The 25,016-nt window shown below is 35.5% G+C and overlaps 2 protein-coding genes across 4 annotated transcripts in view; one reads left to right on the top strand and one right to left on the bottom strand.

Annotated features, from left to right (window-relative positions):
• The window catches only part of NUP155 (nucleoporin 155), a 69,053-nt gene continuing 44,037 nt past the window's right edge, over positions 1-25,016 (bottom strand). The window contains exons 11-15 of one of the 3 annotated variants that reach the window (XR_002283308.2): positions 22,279-22,497; positions 7,725-8,053; positions 7,425-7,511; positions 2,965-3,155; positions 1-153 (exon numbers count right to left, since the gene is read on the bottom strand). Coding sequence is in view for 2 of the 3 variants with exons in the window: in XM_006828394.4 (XP_006828457.2) it covers positions 7,403-7,511; positions 7,725-8,053; positions 22,279-22,497 (657 nt within the window). In the remaining variant the exon portion in view is untranslated. Of the gene's footprint in view, positions 154-2,854; positions 3,156-7,102; positions 7,512-7,724; positions 8,054-22,278; positions 22,498-25,016 lie in introns of those variants that run through there. The other 2 variants (XM_020675668.2, XM_006828394.4) reach the window with 2 other exon arrangements.
• LOC18423796 (putative pentatricopeptide repeat-containing protein At3g25970) lies at positions 3,112-6,541 on the top strand. The gene is given in 2 exon segments (XM_011629976.3): positions 3,112-6,201; positions 6,203-6,541. Coding segments are annotated over 2 exon segments (3,219 nt in total). The 3' UTR covers positions 6,332-6,541.

Genomic DNA, 25,016 nt, shown 5'->3' with positions numbered 1-25,016 from the left:
TAAATGAAGGCCACGTTTCTTTGATGAATAATAAGAGGAAATCGATATATAGGTTACCTTGCTAACCTGTCAAAAATGTTTGCACGCCCAACAAGGTTTCAGCTCCCATTAGATTCAAAATAAAGATCGGTCGGTTTAAAAGTGAAGTACCCCCTGCCACAAGGACAAAGCCACTGCTGATTTATAAAATGGAAATAAATATAGGATTCGCAATGCATGATCACTCTTTTCCTTCCTTGACTAGAGTAGCTATCATGTTTAAAAGAGTTGAAATATCTGTATTTATAAGTAAATAGATATAGGTAATAAATATAAGATTCGCAATGTTTTCTTTCCTTGGTGAAGGACTAGTGCAGCTATCATGTTCAAAAGAGTTGAAATCTCCGTATTTATAAGTAAGTAGATATAAGTAAGGGTTTTGTTACGCTACTCCTATGCATGGCGTATATATTTAATGTATTCAATATTTTTGAACAATTGATCCCTTATCCTTGTAATAACTTTTTGTCTTGTGGTATTTTAAGTCAGGGTGTGGTTTCTAAAGGTTGAAACCTTAAACAATCCAATTAAGGCGCACTTACAAATTTTATCATAACATGTAATTTTGTTGTAAAAAATTCTTATGATTATCTTAAAATCTATTTTCATATCTAATTAAAAATTTTTAAATTTCAAAAATCCTGAAAATATATAAATCAAGTAGATCTATAAGTATATAAAAATCTTGAAAATAGACGGTCTAGATAATGTGTTGCAAGGTGCACTATTTTTGAGATTCAAAAACTTTTTTTTTTCATATTCATACATCTCGATGTTGAGATAATCAATTAGAGGATTCTTCAAAATTAAAACAACATTTCTAATAGATTTTTTAGGTGCATATGTGATTCCACATTTTAAAAGTTGCAACCTTATATAAACTTTTCCCTTTAAGTAATTAGTTAAGGATAAAATAGAAATTTTAATAGAAACAAAAACATTATTAATTATAGTGGACAATAACATCACCAACATAATGAAACATTAATTATTTTTTAACTACTAATAAAATCCTACTAGTTTTTTTGTACTTACCTAGTGTTTTTTAGATCCCCTTAAATTCTTATTTTTAATTTTATTTTTACTACCAATTTGGATGGATCAACTCCTGATTTGGATAGACGATCCAATGATTGGCCACATATATGTGGGTCAACTATCCGCTCCACTAATTCGGGTTTTAAAATACACCTATTGCTAGACCTATTGGAATTGATAAGGGGATTGTAAAAATAATTTGTTGCTCTCCAATGAACCAAAATACATCTCTATGAGCCTGTGGTTCGGCTTCTGAGCCCCAAAAATGTGGGTTAGGATTTGCAGGTGTTATTTAGAGAGAGAGAAAGAGAGAGGACGTGCAGCTATTGGGTTTGCAGATTTACAACGCAAGATGAAGAGCAAAGGACGGGGAGATGGGGGATATATAAAGATGTGAAAGTATGTCATGGCCTAACGGGCAAAAGAGAAGTCGGAGGAAAGACAGGTTCAGGGAGAGGAGAATGTTTAAAGAGATAAGATCCAGGGATGAGAGAAAATGAATGCCTTAACTTTCTAATAAGTTGACCAAAAAGGGTCCTTTTTCTATCCAATAAGGTATGAAATATTTTAGGATGAAGTTCATGTAAAGTTCCCTATAGAAGCATGGCGCATCTTTAAATTTTACTTGGAGATCTAGTTTTACTGTCATAAATCTTATGATGGCATTAACATCTATTTTCATCTCTAGTTATGAAATTTAAAATTCTAAAAATGGTACATACTAAACAAATCTATAAACATTTAAAATCTTGAAAACATACATAAGCAATTTATCATAAGATGCACAATTTTTAGTATTTCAAATTCTTTTTTTTTTTCCGTTCTATCTATGCATCTTGAAGTCGTGATGATCAATTGGAAGGTTTTCTGACAACCAGAGTACTTTTTGAAGTGCACCTTATTTCAATAATATAAAGTTTGTATGTGAACGTTTTCTTTTAAATACAGTGGGAGTTGATTCAAAGAATAGGTAACAAGAAAACTTAAGAGGTTGGTTTATGTAAGTTTTCCTAATTCAAACTATATAAAAGAATTGGGACTTATGTCCATTATAATCCCTGGTTATTTCATATTTTATGTAGCTCGTATATAGTGCAATTCAAAAGCAAGGGTTTTGGTATGTCTCTACCATATCTATCCTAATGCATCCACCTTTCAAGATCCAGCTTGGAGATGGATTTTAAATTCAAAATTGTACAGGGTTCTCATAATCACAATGTCACGTCTCTATATTATTTTATTTTAATTTTTTCTACAAAATATTTTTTACACCAAATTTTGAGTGTCCACTCCTCTCTTAAACATGCACCGATAAAAAAATATAAAAACAATATTTCCAATAAAATAAAATGACCAAAATCCATCTAAAAGTTTCAGAACTATTTTAATCATTATGTTTTATCAAAAACATTTTTTTTAATATTCTTTTAGGTGCACCCTAACACCTACTAAATTTTATATTTATATAATTTTTAGAAAAAATTAAAAACAAAATAATCCGAAGCGACAAATCTTAGATCAAATGGTTTGTAGCTCACTTGATTTAAATTGGAGAGCTTTATGGGAAGAAATATATAAGGGGAAGTATAAAAACTTTTCCTTTGAAATAATCCAACTTGTCCATTTTTTTTGGATTGTTCCTCAAAAACTCATCAAATTTCTATCATCCAAATTCATGGATCCTCGATAACCGGGTATGCAGGACTCCACGAATAGAGATGTAAAACGCAATTATGTAACGGAACGATCACCCCAACTCTCAAAATGGAATTTGAAATTTTGAACACACGATCTCTCTAAAGGGCCCCAGAAAAAATCGTACATCTTTGAGCTTTGAAATTAATACTATAAGTGAGCTTAGAAAGCGCGTGTAGGATTCATGCGTACCTTCATTAATGAATTAGAGCTTCTGCCCTCTCAATTGATCTCTCTGTGCCACACTCAATTCTCAAACCCATTAACCATCCTTCCTCTTCTCCTGCAACAAAACCCATTTGAGTCGCCCATCTCAAGCATTTGAGAACCATTGAGCCAATGCCTCTTCTACCACTCCCCTCTCTTCCATCAACCTTCAATCCCTGCAACACTAAATCCCTGAGAAATCCCAAACCCAACACTCAACACCACTTCTATTATTCAGCAACAAAATTGAAACAAACCGAGGCAAAACCAACTCAACAAAACCCACTTCACAGAACCATGCAAACATCTTCACTAAATGAAAGACTGAACTTACTTTGTACCCAAGGCCAATGGCCTCAAGCGATTTCTCTTCTCTCTGCTAACCCTAAGGTGAATTCCCCAGTCTACTCTTCAACCTATGCCTGCCTAATTCAATATTGCATTGATTCTAACTGTATTGAGAAGGGCCAAATAGTCCAAGCTCACATGATCTCCAATGACTTTGAACCAGACACCTTCCTCCAAACCAAACTTATCATGCTCCAAGCTAGGTGTGGCAATGTAGCGTTCGCCCGCCGTCTATTTGACAATATGACCAAACCCAATTCAACAGCTTGGAATACCATGCTTATTGGGTATAGCAAAGCAGGTCATGATAACGAGGTGCTCGAACTCTTCTCCAAGATGCATAGGGCTGGGTGCCTACCAGACAGGTTTGGTTTTCCAGCCACCATTAAAGGATTTTCAGGGTTAGAAGATGAGACTGGCATTAAGCTGGCTCACGCACTTACCATAAAGACCAGTTTGAGTGAGAATTTCGCAGTGGGGAGCGGCCTGGTTGATGGGTATGCGAAAGTTGGGTTGATGGGTGATGCGTCACTTGCTTTTGAGGAGATTGGGGAGGAAAGTTTGGTTTCTTGGAATGCTTTGATAGGTGGGTATGTTAGGGCTGGACGGCCTGATGAAGCTTGGGAAGCCTTCAGTGAGATGCAAGCTCTCGGTATGGATCCAGACCACTTCACTTTGGCAAGTATGATTAAGGCTTGCGGTGCTTTGAAGTCTGTATTGAGAGGCGAGCAGGTGCATGGAAGAGTACTAGTTAGTGGATTTGGAAGAGACGTCTTCGTATCCAACTCTCTAATTGATATGTACGCAAAGCTTGGAAGCTTGGAAGCTTGTTTGCACGTATTTGATTCAATGCCTGAAAGGAACCAAGTGAGCTGGAATACCCTAATTTCAGCCCATGCGCAGCTCGGGTGGTTTGAGCAGGCTTTCTATCTCTTCGCAAGAATGCAGCAATCTGGTTTTGAGAGTGATCGCTTCAATATGGGAAGTATTCTCATGGCCTGTGCTGGTTTAGCCGCCAAGAAACCTGGTAGAGAGATACACAGCTACTTGATCAGAGGATTACTCGAATTGGACGTAGTTTTGGGGAGTGCTCTAGTAGACATGTACTCGAAGTGTGGCAGCCTGGAAGAAGCTCGCCGAGTTTTTGATAGAATGGGACAACGAAATGTTGTTTCATGGAATGCAATTATTGTTGGGTTTGTTCAGGTTGGGCAAGGGGAAGAAGCTCTCAATCTATATCATCAGATGAAACAAACAGGCACAGTACCTGATGAGTTCACATTTGCTAGTCTGTTGACCCTTTATACAGATGAAGGGAACCTCAACCAAGGTAAAGAAATCCATGCTCACATCATTAGAACAAGTGCTCAGCACCATCTAATCTTGGAAACAGCATTGGTAGACTTCTACGCGAAATGTAAGAGATTGAAGCAGGCTTATATTGTTTTTGATAGAATGCCTAAGAAGAATGCATACTCATGGAATGCCTTGATTGTGGCGTACCAACAACATGGCCATCCTGAGGAAGCCTTGAATCTCTTATTGTCAATGCAGCTTGCCAAAATAAAACCAGATTGCTTTTCACTCAATAGCATATTATATGCCTGTATGGATCTTTTTTATCTCAAAAGGGGGAAGCAAGTGCATGGGTTCTTAGTGAGAAACCTGCTAGAGGACCATGGGATCCTGCGGTGCACTCTTGTTGCTATGTACTCAACATGTGGAAGAATAGATGATGCCTGTAGATTTTACCATAGCGTGGTAGGAAAGGATGTTTATTTACACAACGTCATGATTGCTTCATACGTTAATTGCAATAGAATCGAAGAAGCAAGGCAGATTTTTGATGAAATGGGGGAGAGAAACTCAGTCTCCTGGAATGCCATGCTCAGTGGATACACAAGCATTCAATCTGAAGTAGAAGCTTTGAGGCTTTTCAGTAGAATGATGGAAGGTGGTGTCGAATATGACAGCTCCACCTTGGTCACTCTATTTGATGCGTGTGCAGGCCTGGCAGCTCTGGAACAGGGAAAACTGTTACATGCCTGCATGATCAAGCAGGGATTTATGGAAGGCGTAGTTTTGGATAGTGCTCTACTCGATATGTATGCGAAATGTGGTGACATTGAAGCAGCTAAAAAAAAATTCCACCGAATGGTGGAAAGAAACACAATATCATGGAATGCCATGATAACGGGTTATGCAAAGCACGGGCAAGGCAGAGACGCCCTCATTTTATTTGATCAGATGCAACACAATGGAATTCACTTAAATCACATAACCTTCCTCTCTATTCTCTCTGCTTGCAGCCACACTGGGCTGATTGATGAGGGCTTGAAAATCTTCCTTACTATGATTGAAGAGCACGGGATTACTCCCAGAATCGAGCACTATAATTGCATGGTTGATCTTCTCAGTCGAGCTGGACACCTGGAAGATGCGTATGAAATCATCAGAACCATGCCTCTTGAACCAGATGTATCCACTTGGGGAGCATTATTAGGAGCATGTCGAGTTCATGGGAACGTGAGTTTAGGCAGGCATGTAGCTGGACAGTTATTCGAACTAGACCCGAAAAACCCAGGAAACTATGTTTTGCTTGCAAATATATTCGCTTCCAAAGGAAGATGGAAGGAAGCTGATGAGGTGAGGAAACTGATGAAAAGCAGAGGAGTAACAAAGGACCCAGGATTCAGCTGGATTGAAATTGATAAGGAGGTGCATATGTTTCGTGCAGGGGACTCTTCACACTTTAGATACAAGGAGATACGAACAACACTTGAGTGTTTACTTCCAGGAATGAAGGAAATGGGGTATATACCAGATACTAGCTATGTGCTTCATGATGTTAAGGAAGAGGAAAAGCTAGGTTTTGCTGCTTCGATGCAGTGAGAGGCTGGCAATAGCCCTACTAAGAACAACAATCATGGTATTCAAGAAATTGCCCATCCATGAACACTGCCATTCTGCAAAGGAGGGATCTAAACCACTTCAATCACTTTGAAGATGGGACTTCTGTTAAGTTTGGACCATAGAGGTTGAGGGCATCTCGTGGGTTTATCTGGTGCTAAAGTTTATAAATGCTCTTCTTAGCCTTGCAAACCACAAATACCAGAACTTCCCTTTCAGGTTTGCTCCCACCTTGGGAATTGAAGCTTTCATTACGCTTCTGCAAAGTGCAAACTAAGGAATAAATATCAGATGCAAAACCTTGCACTTGCTTGGCTTGAGAGGGTGGTAGTGACCTGGCATCAAATAATAGTAATTTGACCAAGTTCCCCACTGATGAGGACTTTCTGTTGGTGAAGTACCAACACTTCTCAAGACAAGATGTTTATTAGCTTGTGTTAATCAAAGGAATATTTATAGATACACATAAAAACCTCAACAAAAAAAGAAAAATTAAAACTATCACAGAATTATCTGGTGCACACTTGCAGTTTTAGTAAATCATAAATAAAACTACTGTGACCCTACCAGCTGTAGGTAGAAACCAAGAGGAATGGGTGTGGTGGAATGTCTACGAAGTGAGCAATATGAAAAAACCATACACAGGCTGCAGAGACCCTGCTAGTGCAACATTCCCTTCACTTGGTTAAGGCAGTTTACATGACACTGATTGATCGCTTGGGACCATCACAATTTGTAAATGTCAATCTCATGAGAGAACTTTGTACAATGCCAGATGTATTCGTCGCTGACAGTTGTAAAGATGAAATGGCAAAACAGAAGCTATATGTTAAACAAAAGCAGACAAATGATAAAGGAGCCACTATTGCAAATATAAAACCTTCACTATACTCGCCATAGGTAACATTTCAAATTTCAAATGACTGGCAACTCGTCAGGAAAATTAGTTGACAGCTTGTACATTGACAAATTAAATGTGCAAAGAAGTGTATCCTGTGAATGCTACCAATGCACTCACCTGCAGATCTGAGTGCATTCTGCCACCAGAATAGGGGCATGTGTAATCATGGGAACATTAAAGCTAGAGAATTCAACATGTGATAATATGAATGAGACGGGGTAATAATATTATGCTATTCTACACTCAAGGGCTCCAGAAAAAGTTCTAGAAAGAAAAGGGACTCAACAGTGATTCCTCAAGTTCTCGGAAGCCTCTAAAAACATGCTCAATTTGGCTTTGAGGAAGTGTCAGCCGTCGAACCTCCGTCATAAACCTGCAAACATTTTGTTCATGAAAGTTTGATACTTTGCCCTACTAATATCATCCAAAAAAAAAAAAAACACATAAGGTTATCCTCCTATTTATGTACAAAAAAAAGGTGAGGATATCCGCAGCAGGTGGCGTAGGTTGCCATTTGTTCATGATCAGATCAAAATCCAAAGGGGTGGGAGGGGGGGGGCGAAGGTCGTTGGGAGAGAGAGCTGACCTGTTTGCTGCACTTGTGATCTTGTCTGTGACTCCTTGATTTAGAACTGTAGTTCGCTGCAAGCTGAGGGTGCCACCAAGAATGAGAGAGGCTCCTGTTGGGCTTGTCCCCATTCTCTGTGCAAGTAATGACATTGCCCATTCACGAAGTATAACAAGCACGGACTGCAGAAAACGCAAGCGCAAATTCTGTGAAGGCAATATAGCACCATTCAATAGAATACGTTCATATGTGCTTAAAACAGGCTCAGCTGCACCCTTGCAAGCTGCAAGTAGTGCCCTTGCAACATCCTCGTCCCCGACAAGCTCAATACCTGAATGCAACCTCTCCTGCACAAAGGGAAACTATCATTCAGTGATCACATATCTCAACTATAGCATGCACCTGCTTTGCAGGTCTCATTAAAATGGTATACATAATGTTAATTCATAGGAATAGCATTGAGAGATAATAAAGTACATGAGAAAAAATGGCAGCCCATCTTTTCATGTTATTAACACATTTATCTAGCGAAATGATTAATTTGTTTATGTGATATTGTATAATAGTGCATAACATTCAATATAGCATATTCAATAATGTAAAGAGGACATTTATTTTAATAATTTAGTTATATCAATTATAATTATATTTAGCAATTATAGCATAAATAAATGGAAAATTGTTTCATGTGGGCTGGACCGCATTTCTACATATGCGGTCGAAAAAGTCTAAAGCATCCATCTTTAAGATTGATGCCAGTAGGTGTTCCATCTAAAAACAATGGAAACTAATGGTCCAAATGTTTTCTTACCAGAATTAGTATTTCTAGTTTTTAAAAGTTATTTACTTTTTCATATTCATGATCTCCATGTTAGAGATTACATGTCCTTAAAAATTAAGTCTTAAAATCCATCTAAAAAATAGGCTTATTAAGAGGCTTGCATTTCTACATATGCAGGCTTGGCCGCATAGAAACCGGGTCCTAAATAAATTAATAGTATACAACTAATATTACTATTGTAATTGCGTAAATAAAACAAATAATCTTAATAAGAATAATATTATACTATAAAGTTATAGTGATGATAATTTTGTTACTAATAATATAGGGAAATGATCTAATGCAACGGTTGTTTAGTAGTATAATGCAACTACACCTCTAGAAAACCATATTTTTGGCATTTATATGACCCCAAATTTTGCACACACATTCTCTTCATCCTCATAATCAATCCTACGAAAAAAATTCAATTTGCACCCTAGATATGGTCAAATTAGTACCCATCCAACAAGGAATCTCGACCATCCATTTGGTGAATTTCAAGATCTAGGCCTTAACAAATTCAAAATCATTTTTTTATTTTTTAGCATTATTAATCTAATGATGATAACGCTATATAAAAACTTTGGGAATAAAAAAATCCCTCTGGGGCCTATATCTAATCATCTCAATAAAATGGACGGCTTATATTAATTGGGCTAGAATGAAAACTTTCTTGCATTATACTACTATACAACTGTTGCATGGAATCATTCCCCAATAATATATCATCTCTTAATTAGTTAGATAAGACATGTGATTATAATTATTTTACAAAATATTATAATATTTATTACAATATCACAATCATATTACTAAATTGCAAGATTGCTTCTTTTTTAATGGAAAAAAAATCAGTGACACTAAAAACATCAATGAAAATAAAAGAAGGGATATTAGTACATGATCCAATTTATATCTATGATAACTATTACTATTATAATAATTTCAAATGAAAGGCTTCTAATAATATAAAAATTAATTATTATCATATTAGTTATTAATGATGAATAATACTATAGATTACTATAAAAATCTAATTGTTTCAATAATTTCATTACTTTGTAACAAAATTATAAAATTTCATTTAAATAATGAGAATTGATTAAATAATATTTCACTATAATTTTCATAATTAATTAATAATACTGTAGAATTATCATAATTCAAATTAATGAAATTAAAACTAATTATGAATAATTCTTAGATGTTTTAATTACGAATTATACTATTTATTTCAATAAAAACAATCAACTATAATAACACACGTTATTATTGATGAATAATATTATATAATTGTCATATTTTTACTAATCAGAATTTTTATTATAATAATAATTTATTGCATTATATGATGAATTATTATTTATTTATCATTCTATTAATTAAGAATATAATATACAATTATTTTAATAAAAATAAGTTATTGTTATTAATATTTATATTCTATAAGCATAATTCCATTATAATATTCTATAGTTAATTTATTACAATTATATTAATAATGCTGATATTATATCTACTACAATAATTAACAGATTTTTATAAATATATAATCATGAGATTCAGATTTTTCGATAAAAGAAGAATATTGTGATGAAAGCTCAGAAAATGAAAGGAGATAGCTCATAAAATGAAAGAAGCTATATAAATGCCTTTTCCAAATCTAATCTACTTAAACTTCCAGGACAAAAACTTATTACAAGAGACCTACTCCACGTGGCATCTAATTTGAAGGAAAAGTTGATATAATTGCAATGTCTTTTGCAGAAGATGCTATATTATAAATTATTGTTGAAAAAATAATTTCCTTAAAATACAAGTTATAAATAGAATTCTAATAATAGTATGAAGTTTAACATGCTATGTAAACTACTTGTTTTTTCAAAAGTTGGAACTACAATTTCAGTGAAATAAAATTAATATTCCTTATGTTTCTTCTTTCTTCTTCTTTTTTAAATAACTCTTCTGTTCCTTTTATATTTCATATTTTCATTTTTCTATTTTCAAGAATAAAATTAACTTGAATAAAATATTTACTAATGTCATTCAAAATAATTTCATAAGACAGAAAAATAATAAACCAAAATACAAATTATATAGGTAAATAATAAAATTGAAATTATAGTTATTATAAATAATTTCAAGTCAAAGGCTTCTAATAATAGAAAAATTAATTGTCATCATATTAATTGCTAATGATGAATAAAACTATAAATCAATAAAAAAACCTAATGGTTACAATACTTTCATTACTTAGTAATAAATTTATCGAATTTTAATTAAACAATTATAATTGATTATATAATGTTTAGTATAATTTTCATTGTTAATTGAAAATACTGTAGAATTATTATAATTCAAATTAATGAAATCAAAATTAACTATGAATCACGCTTGGTTTTTTAGAGTACAAATCAAACTATTCTTTTTAGAGTACAAATCAAACTATGCATTGCAATAAACAACCAACTACAATAACATGTCATATCATCAATGAATAATATTATATAATTGTTATTTTCACAATTTAGAATTTCTTGTTACAATAATAATTTATTTTTATCATATGATGAAAATATGAATATTTATTTATCATTCAATTAATTAATTAGGAATACCATTAATTAATTAAGAATGCCATATATTTATTGTAATTTGTAATTGTAATTATTGCAATAAAAATAAGTTATTCTATAGTTAATTTATTAACAATTATATTAATAATATGATATAACATAGGTTCAGGATTCATGAAAAGATGTGGCAAAGTTTTACGGTGGCTCCCTACCTAATGCAAGCCACCTCCTTTACCCGGGTTTGAGACCGGTTAAGGAAAAGTTTAAAGTTTAAGGTCCTCATCTCCAGAATCCAAAGGTTTTAAAATTAGCCGGACAAAGACAGAATATATGAAATGCAAGATTAGTAATAATAGAAGTAGAAATGAAGAAGTAGTTAACATTGATGATCAAGAAATACCCAAAAGAGATTGTTTCTGACATCGAGGGTCGATAATCCAGGAGAATTGAGAGATTGAGGAAGATGTTGCACATAAAATTAGAGAGGATTAGGCGAAGTGGAGATGTGCATCCAGAGTTTTATGTGACCGTCGCATACCATTGAGAATGAAGGGGAAGTTCTATAAGACAGTTGTAAGAGCAGCCATGTTTTATGGGACGAAATATTGGGCGGTCAAGAAACAACATATCCATAGAATGACTAAATGGCATAGAGGAGATAATTGATGGGTAAAAGTGGAACTTTATTTTTTTTAAAAGATGAATGGTTGGGATCTAATTAGGGTTTCTTAGGAAAAAAGTTAGGTTTCTAGGGTTGTTTTCTTTTTTAAATATATGATTCTTGGATAAAAAAAGATAGAGTGAAGAGAATAGAATTATATTTTGTCTTATGAAGAGATCGTTTTAGGGTGGGCTTCCTTGGGAGAGTATAATCTCTCATTCTTTATTTTTATATGCTTGTTCTTATTTCCTTATTATTTTTAACCTTGCTCCCTATGTCACTCTCTCTATAAACTAGCACGGTATGAGTGCATGAAATAAGATGATCTCAAGTGAGAGATTGTTCCCCTATTCATAGGCTTTAGTTAATAATGAATAGAAACTTTCGTGTGAGGATCATTTAGGGTCATCCGTCCTCAAGGAATGCTATGAAGTGAAATAGGCTTGATCCTAGCCATCCATTCTCCTGTTGGTTATTATATTCAAGGCTGAAAATTAACATCATTATCCATTGACCAAATTTAATCCCAAATTTCCCTCCAATTTTGAATTCAAATTTACCCACAAATGAACATGAGGATGTTGAGATAAATGAGTGGCAAGACAAGAAAGGATAGAATTAGAAATAAAACATACGACAGAACTTAAGTGTTGCTTCAATAGGAGGTAAGATGAGGGAAAGTCGACTTAGATGGGCCGGCAATGTGCAGCGTAGACTTAATACAACACCTTTTAGGATGTGTGATTTGGTTCAAGTGGAAGGTTCTATAAAGGCAAGGGGAAGACCCAAAAGGACATGCATAGAAGTAGAGAAAAGACATGATGACTTTTGGTCTTACTGAGAGTATGGCTCTTGATAAACAAGAATGTAGAAACAAGATTCATGTAGCTGACCCCAATTAACTGGAATAAGGCTTGGATGACGATGATGATTAATAGTATTATAATAAATTAAAATACAATATACATTATATTTATTATAATTATTAGCAATTTTTATAAAATATAATTATGATAGGATGCGGTTTGTATAAAGCCGAGGCTCTAAACAATCAAAGTAGAGCGCACCTTCAAATGGTGTCGAAAAATGTGGTTTCAATATCGAAAATTTTTGTGATAGCCTTAAAATATATTTTCATCACTAATTATAAAATTTAAAGCTTCAAAAATAGTGTAGATCGAGCAGATCTGTGAAAACTTGAAAATATTGAAAATTGAAGGTCAAAAAATGGGGTACAAGATGTACTATTTCTAAAACTTGAAATCCGATTTTTTTTCTCATGTCCATGCATCTTGATGTTGAGATGATCAATTTGAGGATATTTGGGAATCAAAACAACCTCTTCTAGTGAAATTTTTTAGGTGGGCTTTAATTTGATTGTTTAGAGCCTCGGCTCTATATAAACTTTTTCCATTATCATAATATAGGTAATAATAAATAAGAAGACTCTTTACTCAAAAAATCAATAGATAAGAAGACTTAAAAGGACAAAGGGCAGGCCCAAAAGGACATAATTGGAAGTAGTGAGAAAAGATATGATTACTTATAGATTTACTGAGGGTATGACCCTTGATAGAACAGAATGGCAAACCGGATTCGTGTGGCTGGCCCCAAATAATTGGGAAAAGAGTAATGATGATGAGGTAAGAATAAGTAGATAAAAGAGAGAGAGTTGGAGATAAGAGTTAGTGTATAGGAGAGATTATGATTAAGGATAAAGATAAGTTAGTTTAAACGAGAGAGAATGATTAAAGATAGAGATAAAAATTGATAGAAAAAGGATAAAATTGGAATATATTAAAAATCATTAGGATAAAATTGATATTAAAAATGGCCACTTCTAGCAAGAATAAAAGGGATGGTCACCTACTCGGTTTAATATATAATAGATAGATATATCCCATATTTTTTGTTGTAAATCCTAACAAATAAACCCTACTCAAGAAATAAGCATATCATATCATCTATTCATTCCTCTCCTCAGAATCAGAAAGAGTTTACTAACAACATTAGACCAGATGAGTATCAGAAGGTGGATGACAGTGACATCGAATGAAGCCCCGAAAGCCAAATCAAAAACCGCTAGGCTTTATTAATAAGAGGAGATGCTCAAACTGAACTTAGAGAAGCTATTTTTTGAACATGGTTCTCTTGGATACAAGAGGTATTATCAAAAACGAAACACAACCAGCCTCAGATTACTGCCTTGCTCACAGTGGGCTAGCAAGCCCTCTCAAGAAACAGAATGATGGCAGGTCACAAATGTTCTAAAATGTGAACCAATAGAAGCGTGACATATTGTTCATATCAACAAAGATCCTAATGTGACCGCTGAACAACTTGTGTGGTGTTATAAACGAGCTCTATGTATTAATTACTTTTACATATTTTATCCCATGTTAATCCAAATTTTAAAAAAAATCAATGGATGAACACCATGCTAAAGGTTCTTTTTATGAGCTACCATAATTTCATTCAAATGTATTAATTGTTTCATGAAATATACTAAAACATATCTCAGATTACCTCTCCATATTGGAAGGCAGCATAAGACCTATGAGATCCTCGCACAGAGAAGTATGAAAAAAGACTAGCACCTTGGAAGGATCAATAACAGATAAGAGTAACATTAATCAGATCCAGATAGAGTAACATTAATCAGATCCACCATATGCCATATTCCAATATACTCCATTTCCCTAATCAAGATCCTGGCTAGTGCTGCAGATAATTGGAAAAAATATAGATGGTCTTTCTATGGGAAGGCAATAGTGAAAAACATATGTTCATTTGGTGTGATAGAAGGAATTGTGCAAGCCCGAATTGGCGGGGGACCTTATTAGATATCAAACAACTTAAACTAGTGAATAGAACTACTTTGCAAGTGGAAATGGAGATTTTTTGGTGGACACGGGTGCATGACACATTAGTTCTGGAAGACATGTATGGGAAAGCAAGGGATGGGGAAGAAAACATGTTATGGGGATCTTGCAACTTAGGTATCAGTCCTGCTCCAGGACCTTGCTTAGGAACTGCAGGATAGGGATCTGCAAGGCATCAGTGATTTTTAAATTTTGGAATCTAGATTCCCATTTTTAGGGATCACTCCTAACTGCTCAAAGGGGTACAAAGAGACCAACAAGATGATTCATTTGGATCTTAGTTGCAATCAGTCTCTGATGGGAGGTTGTAAAGTGTAAAACTGTAAATAAAGGAGCTTTATACGCCTTTGGAAGCTGTAAAATGTGAAAGCGTAAATAACACAAATTTTATCAATTAAAAATCAACTCCATTGTATTGTTATCGGTTGTCTCGATGTGCACCATCATAATATGTTTTGTTTTTGTATTGTTTGGGATTATTGTTACATAACTACAGCTCAAAGGAACTATTATTATTATATATAATTAATTAATAAAAAACTAACTTCTGTATTTCCATTTTGAGCCCATTCTTTACTGTCTTTTGTGGGCTTAATGAATTTATATTTCTAATGTAATTGTTTCCTAAATTTATTGTTCATTAATTAAATAACTATAAGAAATGTGCTCCTGACCTAGGGAGTTTGTAGCATGTGATGATCCCTCGTTTCCACTCCCACTTCCAAAGACTATGGTGGGGAATTAAAGATCTCAGCATAACAGCCAATGTGTCAGTAATTTTGTGGGGAATCATGTCCTTCGACTAAGAATTTAGGGAAAGAATCAGATTCAGGGTCAGTAATAGAGAGAGGGTAAACTTCTGGGTAGATGGTGCATTCAGGAATCGCCTTTAAAGGATTGATTCCCTCGGCTTACAAGGATTGGGATCAACTTTGATGTCATGGTAAAGGACTGTCTCAAGAGAGTGGTACTATAGTGTGGTGTAGACAATTTAAAAGAAATTTTAGGGATGAGGAAGTGCAGGACTTTTACTGGTTGCTGGGTTAGTCAAGGTGGTGGTGCTTTTCTGGACAGAGAGCTGAAGGCATGCCATGGTCTTGGGATTCTAATGGAACACATTCAAATAGATGCTTTGCAATAAAAGGATCTTGGTGGATGAGAGATATAGACACAGGCTCCAACTCTACAGGACTTTCTATTTGGATGGGGAGCTGCAAGACAGAAAACCCTGAGAGGGAATCACCTTTAACATCATGGAACTCCTTTCACCAACTATGTGTTGCATGTGTATCGAGGCAGAGGAAATGGGTGGCTCCTCTTCTCGTTATATGTAAATTTGTAAGGAGAATGTGGGACTTCTCTTTTAAACTTTAAGGGGATCAGTTAGGCAATGCCAAGCACTATCGAGCAGCTTTTATGATGGTAAAGGCCAACAGTATTTGTTCCCAAGAGCCAAAATTTTATGAAAACTGTCTTACTGCGATTATTTGGAGTATTTGGAAATAACATAATGGTCTAATCTCAATGATAGCTATACAACTGCAGAAGTGGTGGGATACATGATTCATAACTTGTCCATATTCATGAAATGTAGGAATGCTTACAGTTAGAGTATGGAGTTAGTGGATGCAAAGAGCCAAAGGAGAGTAAATATAGCTTGTCTACAGGAAACTAAGTGAAAAGGAGGAAAGCTAAGGAAATGGATGCGTATAAATTTTAGTGTATAGGAAAAACTAATAACAGAAATGGCGTAGGCATAATAGTAGACAAAAATTTAAAAGATAAAGTAGTTAAGAAAGTAGGTGATAAGCTCCTATTAATTAAACTTGTATTAAAGGAAGAGATAATTAATGTAATTAGTGCTTATGCACCACAAGTAGGACTAGAGAATTAATTAAGAAACAAGTTTGGGAGTACATGGATGGAATAGTCCATACCAAATGAAGAGAGGGCCTTTACTTAACTGGACATGTATGGAAGGATAGTAGAGGATATGAAGGGGCTTATAGGGGCAATGGGTTTTGTGAAAGAAATGAGATGGGTGAGGCTAGTCTAGCTTTTGCTATAGCCTATGACCTAGCAATAGAAAACACTTACTTTAAAAAGCGAGATGAACATTTAATAACCTATAAAAGTGGATCACATAAACGCCAGATAGACTTCTTTCTAGTTAAAAAGGTAGATAGACCATCATATGAATATTGTAAGTCTTCCCAGGAGTGAGTCTAACTACCCAATATAGGCTTGCGGTTATTGACATCTGCGTAAGGACATCGAAGAGAAGGAGTGAAATTAAAAGGTGTCCAAGTACTAGGTGGTGGAATTTAAAAAATAAGAATATAGACTTATTTAAAGATAAATTAGCTAAAGAAGGAAAAAAGAACTTTGTGCATGAGGTCAATGTTATGCAGAATGAGATGGTTGAGTGTATTAAAAAAGTGGTAAAAGACATTTTAGGAGAAACTAGAGGGAAAAGAAATTTTGATAAGGACACTTGGTGGTGGAGTGATGAGGTTTAGAAGGCCGTTAGAGAAAAATGATCATGTTATAAAACATGGCAATATAATAGAAATACTCAAAACAAAGACGAATATAAAAATGCTAAGAAAATCGCTAAATAAATAGTTAGTAAGGCTAAACTTAAGGTATATGATAATCTATATAGTAATCTGAGAACAAGAAAAGGTGAACAAGATATTTTTAAAGCAAAAATGAGATAGAAAATGTGTAGGGATCTAGACCATATTAAATGCATTAAAAGTGAGATCAAAGGGTCTTGATGAAGGATGAAAAGGTCAACGAAAGGTGGAAAGTTATTTTCAAAAATTATTAAATGACGAACACAATGTGAACATAGCTGTAGAAACGAACTATTGGCATAACTGAGGGCAGAGGTCATAGATACATTCACAGGATTAAGCTATCAGAAGTGAAAGAAGCTTTGAAGATGATGAAGATAGGAAAGGCTTTAAGACCAAATGGTATCCCGATAAAAGTTTGGAAGTGCATGGGGAGCTTGGCATTGACTGGCTGACCAAGCTGTTCAACAACGTGTTGAGAGCAAAGAAAAAGCTAGATGACTAGAGGTAAAGTGTATTGTGATATCTATATACAAGAATAAAGGAGACATACAGACAGTGATTCAAAAAGTGGACCGCCCAACGCCTAGGCGGTCCAGAAAGCCTGGGTGCGTAGCCCGAGCCAAGGCGGCCAATCTAGGCAGTCGATCCCTAGGCGGTACGGAACCTGCCTAGGCAGGCGCCCAGCCCTTGGCGATCGCCCAGGGCCTACGCCCCGCCCAGGGGCAGAAAAACCATTTGGTGAGAAGGCATTTTTCGTCTTTTTTTTTTTTGTTTTTAAGGGCCAAATATTAGGGTTTTAGGTTCATTTGAAACCTAAAACTTGTTGGAGCCAAATTTAAAGAGAGAGAGCCCCCAAAAAACTAGAGTGTGGTAAATTTTTTAGGATCGAAGGATTACTCAAAGGTACCCAAAATAGATTGTTTTCTTCCTCATGGTGGTGTACTGCAGTACTGGTGTGATACTATTTGATAACTTGGTTTGACAATTTAGTTGGTTGAAAAATTTTAAGTTTTAATTGGATATGAGTACGAACCGACTTATGGATTATGGTTATGCTTATGGAGTGTGCTACATGCTAAATAATATGTAGTATAATTTGAATTATGTACTGCAATACATATAACTGATACTGATATAACTGTAGAATGCTAGAATCCTTATTTGGATTTAGCTGGACCGCCCAGGTTCTGGGCGCCCGCCTAGGCGCTGGGCGGCCTGGGGGGTTCAGACCGCCCAAGACCCGCCTAGCGCTTTCTGAAACTATGCATACAGAATTGTGTGAACTATTGAGGGATCAAACTTATGAGCCACACTATGAAGTTGTGAGAGAGAGTAATTGAGCAACAACTCAGACATGAACGAGTGTATCAGAAAATCAATTCGATTTTATACCAGAGAGAAAAACAACTGAGGCTATTTTCTTACTTAGGCAACTGATTGAGAAGTTCAGGGCGAAGGTAAAAGACCTTCATATGGTCTTTATTGATCTAGAGAAAGCTTATGATTGAGTATCTAATATTCGATTTTGTAGGTGTTGGAAAAGAAATGAGTCTTCAAACACTACATCGACTTGGTGAGAGATGTGTATGAGGGAAGGCTAACTAGTATGCGAACAACTAGTGGAGAGACGAGTGAGTTTTCAACGACAATAGGTCTACATCAAGGTCAGTATTGAGCCCATACTTCTTTGTCTTACTTATGAACGACTTAACTAGGCACCTACAAGATGAGATACCAAGGTCTATGTTGTTAGGAGACAACATAGTTTTGATCAATGAGAACTAAAATGGCATCAACATAAAGTTAGAACTTTGGATGAATGCTTTAGAATCTAACTGTTTTTAAATTAGTTGTACTAAGACAAAGTATATGAAATGCAAGTTCAGTAATAACATGAGTAGAGACGAGGAAGTAGTTAAGATTAAAGCTAAGAAATAAAAAAAAAGCGCACTTTCGATAGCTTGGGTCGATAATCAAGAAAAATGGAGAGATTCGGGAAGATGTCGCACATAGAATTAGAGTTGTGTGGGTGAAATGGAGATGTGCAACCAGAATTTTATGTGATCGTTGCATACCAATGAAGCTAAAGGGCAAGTTTTATAAGACAGCTGTGAGACCATAATATTGGGCGGTCAAGAAACAAGATACCCATAGAATAAGTGTAGGTTGAGATGAGGATGTTGAGATGGATGAGTGGCAACACAAGAAGGGATAGAATTCAAAATGAATACATGCGATAGAATTTAGGTGTGGCACCAATAGGAGATACGATGAGACAAATTAGAAAGTGGGCTGGCCATGTGCAGCGCAAACCCAGTACAACACTGTTAGGAGGTACATGTTAGTACAAGTGGAAGGCTCAAAAGGGCAAGAGGTAGGGCCCAAAAGGATATAATTGGAATGGGGACTTATGGCCTCACCGAAGGTATGGCCCTTAATAAAACAGAATGGCACACTAGAATTTGTGTAGCTGACTCCAAATAGTTAGGAAAAGGTTCTGATGATGATGATGACCATAGGATTTCTTTAAGAGATTGGAGATCATTTAGCAAGAGTTCATCTAGTTGTCACTTGGAGGGAACCCCCACATGAAGTACTCTTAAGCTTAACTTTGATAGTACCTCCATGAGAAACCCAGGTTTGATTGTAGGTATTCTTAAGGACAATTTGGGGGACGTGAGAATGACCATCCTGGGACAAATAGGAATTTGTGATTATACTGAGTTAAAGAGCTTACCAGGGAATTATCGCAGAGGATACTTGGGCCCTATAATTGCATAAGGAAATCCTCTCGATGTAATCAGTATGATGGAAGACAAGATGCATCTTATATTTGAATTTTTTTATTAAATTTTAAGGATGTATTTTCAAATTTTCTAGGGTTGTTTTTAGGGTTTTTATGTTTATGTAGGGACTCTAGGGATTTTTATAATTTTTTAGGATATTAGGAGACGTTTAAAAAATGGTTCAAAATAATTATGGAATTACTAGTTTTATTTGGGTAAAAGGGTCATCACGTATCGGCTTTTAAGTTAGGACTTTGCAGGTCATTTTAATTATTGTATGGACATTTAATGTCTTTGAAAATTATTTATTATTATTTTAGAGGTAGGTGGGACCTAGAGGGGTCATTCCACTGACTTTGTTTTCAAAAAAGAAAGAGTGAAATCTCCAGGCTTTTGAACCCTAACTTGGGTGCGAGGAAGAAACCCCACTTTTGTCTTAGTTATGGCTAGTGTTGGGCTTGATTTCTTACTGATTGGTACTGTTCTATCGATTCTCATACATCAATTTCGTATCAAAGCCCAGGTTTACTTCAACAACAAAAACCCGAAAACTATAGCCAAGTCTAGGGTTTGTTGACTCTGGGCCAAATTCTACCAAATCAGCCTAGAACTTGTTGTTTTCAGCAAGGTTTTTGTCGTTCTCTACCTAGTGTTTGTGATTTGGGCAAACATATGGCAGCAAGAAGGGACCACGGAAGGGGAGCTTTCATTGAACAACTTCGCGATCCCAAAGACGAAGAAATTGAGGAATTCAGCAGCTAACACAGCAGTTCGTGGGTTTTAATCATGAGTAAGATGGTGATCTTTCAGCCCAAAAAGAAATCGAATTTAATCATGAGTCGAGTGATGAAGATGGCGACAGGAAGCCTAGACGTGGGGGGCGTCGTATTGGGGGTGTCGATTTGAAGGTGAATATACCTTATTTTGACACATGTTTTATAAAAAATCAACAGATTGTAGATTGGGATCTGCCACCAATCATGGATACATGCTTAGATGAAGGAGAAGATCTTGTAAGAGATCAAATCTACCATGATGAAAAAGATTTCATGGTTAAACCGATCTTTGATAAATAAAAAGATGAAGGGCTCTAAAGAGAATCAATAGGTGAAGTTGCTGGTTTAGTTATCGACTCCAATGCGTACTCGAAGATGCACCCGTAGTGTATTTTAGGGCTAAGCCTAAGCAATTTCAGCAGAGTTATATGGCTAAACTAAAGCAATTTTAACAAGTGCCTAGCTAAACAAAAACATTTTATGAATATGTCAATTGATTTCAAAGCCCTAGTCTCAATGCATAAGCATTGTGTTTTGATTGGGCCAATAACCCACAGGTCTAAGTATTCAAAGCATAATGTTCAGATTGAAGAATGTTGTGAAACTAACATAAAATCTATCTTAGCTTCTTTCAGAACTCGATGATGAGTTTTCTCCAACCTAGTGACAAAAACGCACGACAAGATGCCTCTTATTTTTAAATTTTTTTTGTTTAAGTGTATTTTTGGATTTTTTTTTGGGTTATTTTTTCAGGGTTTTTAAGATTTTTAGGGATTAAGTTTTAATAATTTTTAGGATTTCGGGAGATGTTTATAGTTAGAATACTAATGGAATTATTCGTTTTATTAGGGATTAAAAGTGTCATCACGATTTTTTTTTTAAGTAAAAAATTTAGGGGTCATTTTAATTATTTTATGGACACATTTAATGTCCTTGAATATTAAATATTATTATTTAAGAGGCGCTTGGGGCCTAGAGTGGTCATTCCACATGACTTTGCTTCCAGAAAAGAAAAATTGAAAGTTCTAGGCTTTTGAACCCTAGGTATGAGGAAGAAACCCAAAGGTTGTCCTAGTTATTGCTAGTGTTTGGCTTGATTTCTTGCTAATTTTACTGTTCTGTCAAGTTCCCTACATCACAATACTGAGTGGGAAGAGAAGATACCCATGGAGAACAACGGATTAGTTGAGGACATCAAGTTTATGGCTAACTCACATAACATATATAACTCAAGCATGTTCTCGGGGAGGCCATAAGCAGACGGATAAGCCAGGGAAGGAAACCAAAGGGATGACATAGTCAGGGTGGTTCATAATAGCTAGATGATGATGGCCTCCACTAATCTCAGAAATTGTATAGCTCCTGGTGTTCTCTCTTCTCGCTATTCTGTGTATGCATCTCAGTTTCTACAATTTGTACAACTTGTATTCAGTAAGAAATGACAGTTAATTATAGAGGAAACAAAAAGAAGAGTTAAAATTATCACCATTGCTGATTTTTCAAGGTGCAGGCATATTGTATCCAGGGGCAAGCTAGTTCCGTCTCCAGGATACAACTGGGATCCCACCCTCTTCAATACTGAACAAGCTTCTGCAATTCCACCTTTTGAGAGAGCTTGATCAAGAAGTCTTGCCCAGGTTTCTCGAATAATACTAGTATCAGCTTCTCCAGAATAGTTTGCAAAATGGAGAATTTCCAGGCATATCTGAAGTACAACAGGAAGAGAAAATGTTAACAGGGATGAAGTTTACAGCGACATGTACTTGTATTGTGCAAACAGCAGCAGGAAGAGGGAAACCAGAGCCCAACAATATTTTAAATCAGGACAACAGTAAAAAAATGTGCTGGATACAACAGACCAGGACACCACATATTTTGCAAATTATTCCAACAAATAAGAAAAGGTACAAAAGAATATCTTAAAAAGTGTAGGACAGTAGTTGCGAACATGCTACATGAGCAATGTAGAAAAGGTACAAAAAAATATCTAAAAAGGTCTGGGACAGTATTTGCAAACATGAGCAACATAGAAAAATAAGGAATACTAGATGAATCCCAGAATAAGCAAACCTTTCAAAGCATGATTTCATACAAGTTTACGAGGTCTCTAACATTACAAACTGCCAACTGAGGTATTAAAAACTACAACCCTAACACCCTCTAACCACTCATAAGTTAGCTATCTTATAAATCATCAAAACAGTTTGTAGAGAACAAGCATAATCAGAATTTCATTTACATTGACTAGGAGACTGCGACTACCTTATAAACACAATCAAGCCGCTGCAGAAGAATAAGAAAATTGAGGTATTAAAAACTACAACCCTAACACCCTCTAACCACTCATAAGTTAGCTATCTTATAAGTCATCAAAACATTTTGTAGAGAAAAAGCATAATCAGAATTTCATTTACATTGACTAGGAGATTTAAACTGACTAGGAGACTGCGACTACCTTATAAACACAATCAAGTCGCTCTAGAAGAATAAGAAAATTGAGTGAGTCAAACTATAAGATTACAACTTAGAACATCTCTCAAAATAATATCCAAACCATAGTTACAAGAAGTGCCTATGGGAGGGGTGACATGTGCTTCCGAAGCGGCAGCAACTCAAACTTCGAAAAGTAGGCGAAATACATGAGAAGTGCAATGAAACGTATGCAAAGTGCACGTAAAACAATGGTGAAACGCACGTGAATATGGGTGAAGCATACACATGCAAAACATTTGGGAAATGATTTGTAAACTCAATAAGGACTTGGCTGGTATTTATATTTGTTTAGTATTCAGGTCATAGGTCACCGATTGAAATATCATGAACAGTCGGAAAGCTTATGAATTCCTCTGCATCTCTGGATATGTGTCAAATTAAACATCCATGTGCATGTGCGAGGAAATGGAGAAATAGTAAATTATAGTGCACTATGTTCAAAAGTCGGCTACCAGCTGCCTAGGCTGGTCAGCTTGAGGACTGGGACTATTTGGCCCAGTGCAGGACGGTGGCCATGAGCGGCCAACTAGTCACCCAAAGCCCCGCCTAGGGCTGGTGCCCAAGCCTTGCCAATAGGGAAAAAATGTCCTTTCCCCCTTGAAAGGGGCGAAGTTGTATTTGGGGGGCATTTGGGGCCCCAAAACTAATAAACCCTATTTTCTCCCAAAAAGCTTTTTTTTATTCAAAAAATTAAAGATCGCGACTGAATTTGTTAGTTTTTGGTTTCTTGCAGAATTGAAACTCGGGAGGCATGCCACCGGAAACGTTTTAGGGATTAAAGAGGTTGCAAAATAGAGATTCTGGCAACTGAAAGTCACCAATTCAAGCCTACTTCTATTGGTTTTTTGAAAGGTTAGTAAATTTAATGGTTTATGTTTAGGGTTTCGTATTTATTGAGTATCGTGTTATGTTATTAATTATTATTTTTCATTTTCATGTGTTTATTTTTGAAGTTTGGGTTTACATTAATGATGATATGCTTTTTATTATGCTTGTTTCTTTTTTTAGTTGGATTTACATTGCTTTTTATTTATTTATTTTGTTTGCTATTTTCCATTTGACACCCCTAAACCGACCCAATCCACACCCCCCTCACCCTGAGCAATTGGGCACTCCAACCACCTGGGCACCCATTTCTGATTTCTTGAACATTGATAGTGCGAGAGAGAGAGAGATGATAAGCTAAAGTGATTTACTACCTTCAATGTATCTGTATCTGTATGATAAGCAGATTTATCCAAATAATGAAATACATGAGCTAAATGTTTCTACACATGTATAATGTTTGATACATATATTCTATCCGAGCACCAGTAATCTGCTCTATAAACCTGCATCCAAAAGTTTCCCTGCATGTTTATGCACTTGCTTCCAACATGCAATCACACCCTTCCTAGGCATTTCACAACTTGTTTCTCGATGCCTCTCTAACCCTTTGTAAGGGTTCAATCGCTTCTTGTTTCCCCTAAATAATTTAAGTTGGATTTGTCATTTCCGTATCTCACTTCGGATTTGTCATTTCCGTATCTCGCTTCGGATTTGTCATTTCCGTATCTCGTTTCGCTTCCTAATCTCTCATCCCAGTAACTATGATCTGAACATCTGCCTCCTATGCATTTTGAAGTTCAAAGAAGAGCAGTGTCAATCCATCAAACATATATAACACATTCTTTCTATGAGAAAATAGGTTAGTGACTTTGTATGACCCCTTGAATTCTAGGATGCTTATAG

The sequence above is a fragment of the Amborella trichopoda genome, chromosome 4 (genome assembly GCF_054954075.1).
Source record: "Amborella trichopoda isolate Santa Cruz 75 chromosome 4, AtrichopodaSantaCruz75HAP2 v2.0, whole genome shotgun sequence".
In the NCBI taxonomy this organism is placed as follows: domain Eukaryota; kingdom Viridiplantae; phylum Streptophyta; class Magnoliopsida; order Amborellales; family Amborellaceae; genus Amborella; species Amborella trichopoda.
Note: the sequence above shows the minus strand (reverse complement) of the source record. Positions and strands in the feature narration are given on the sequence as shown.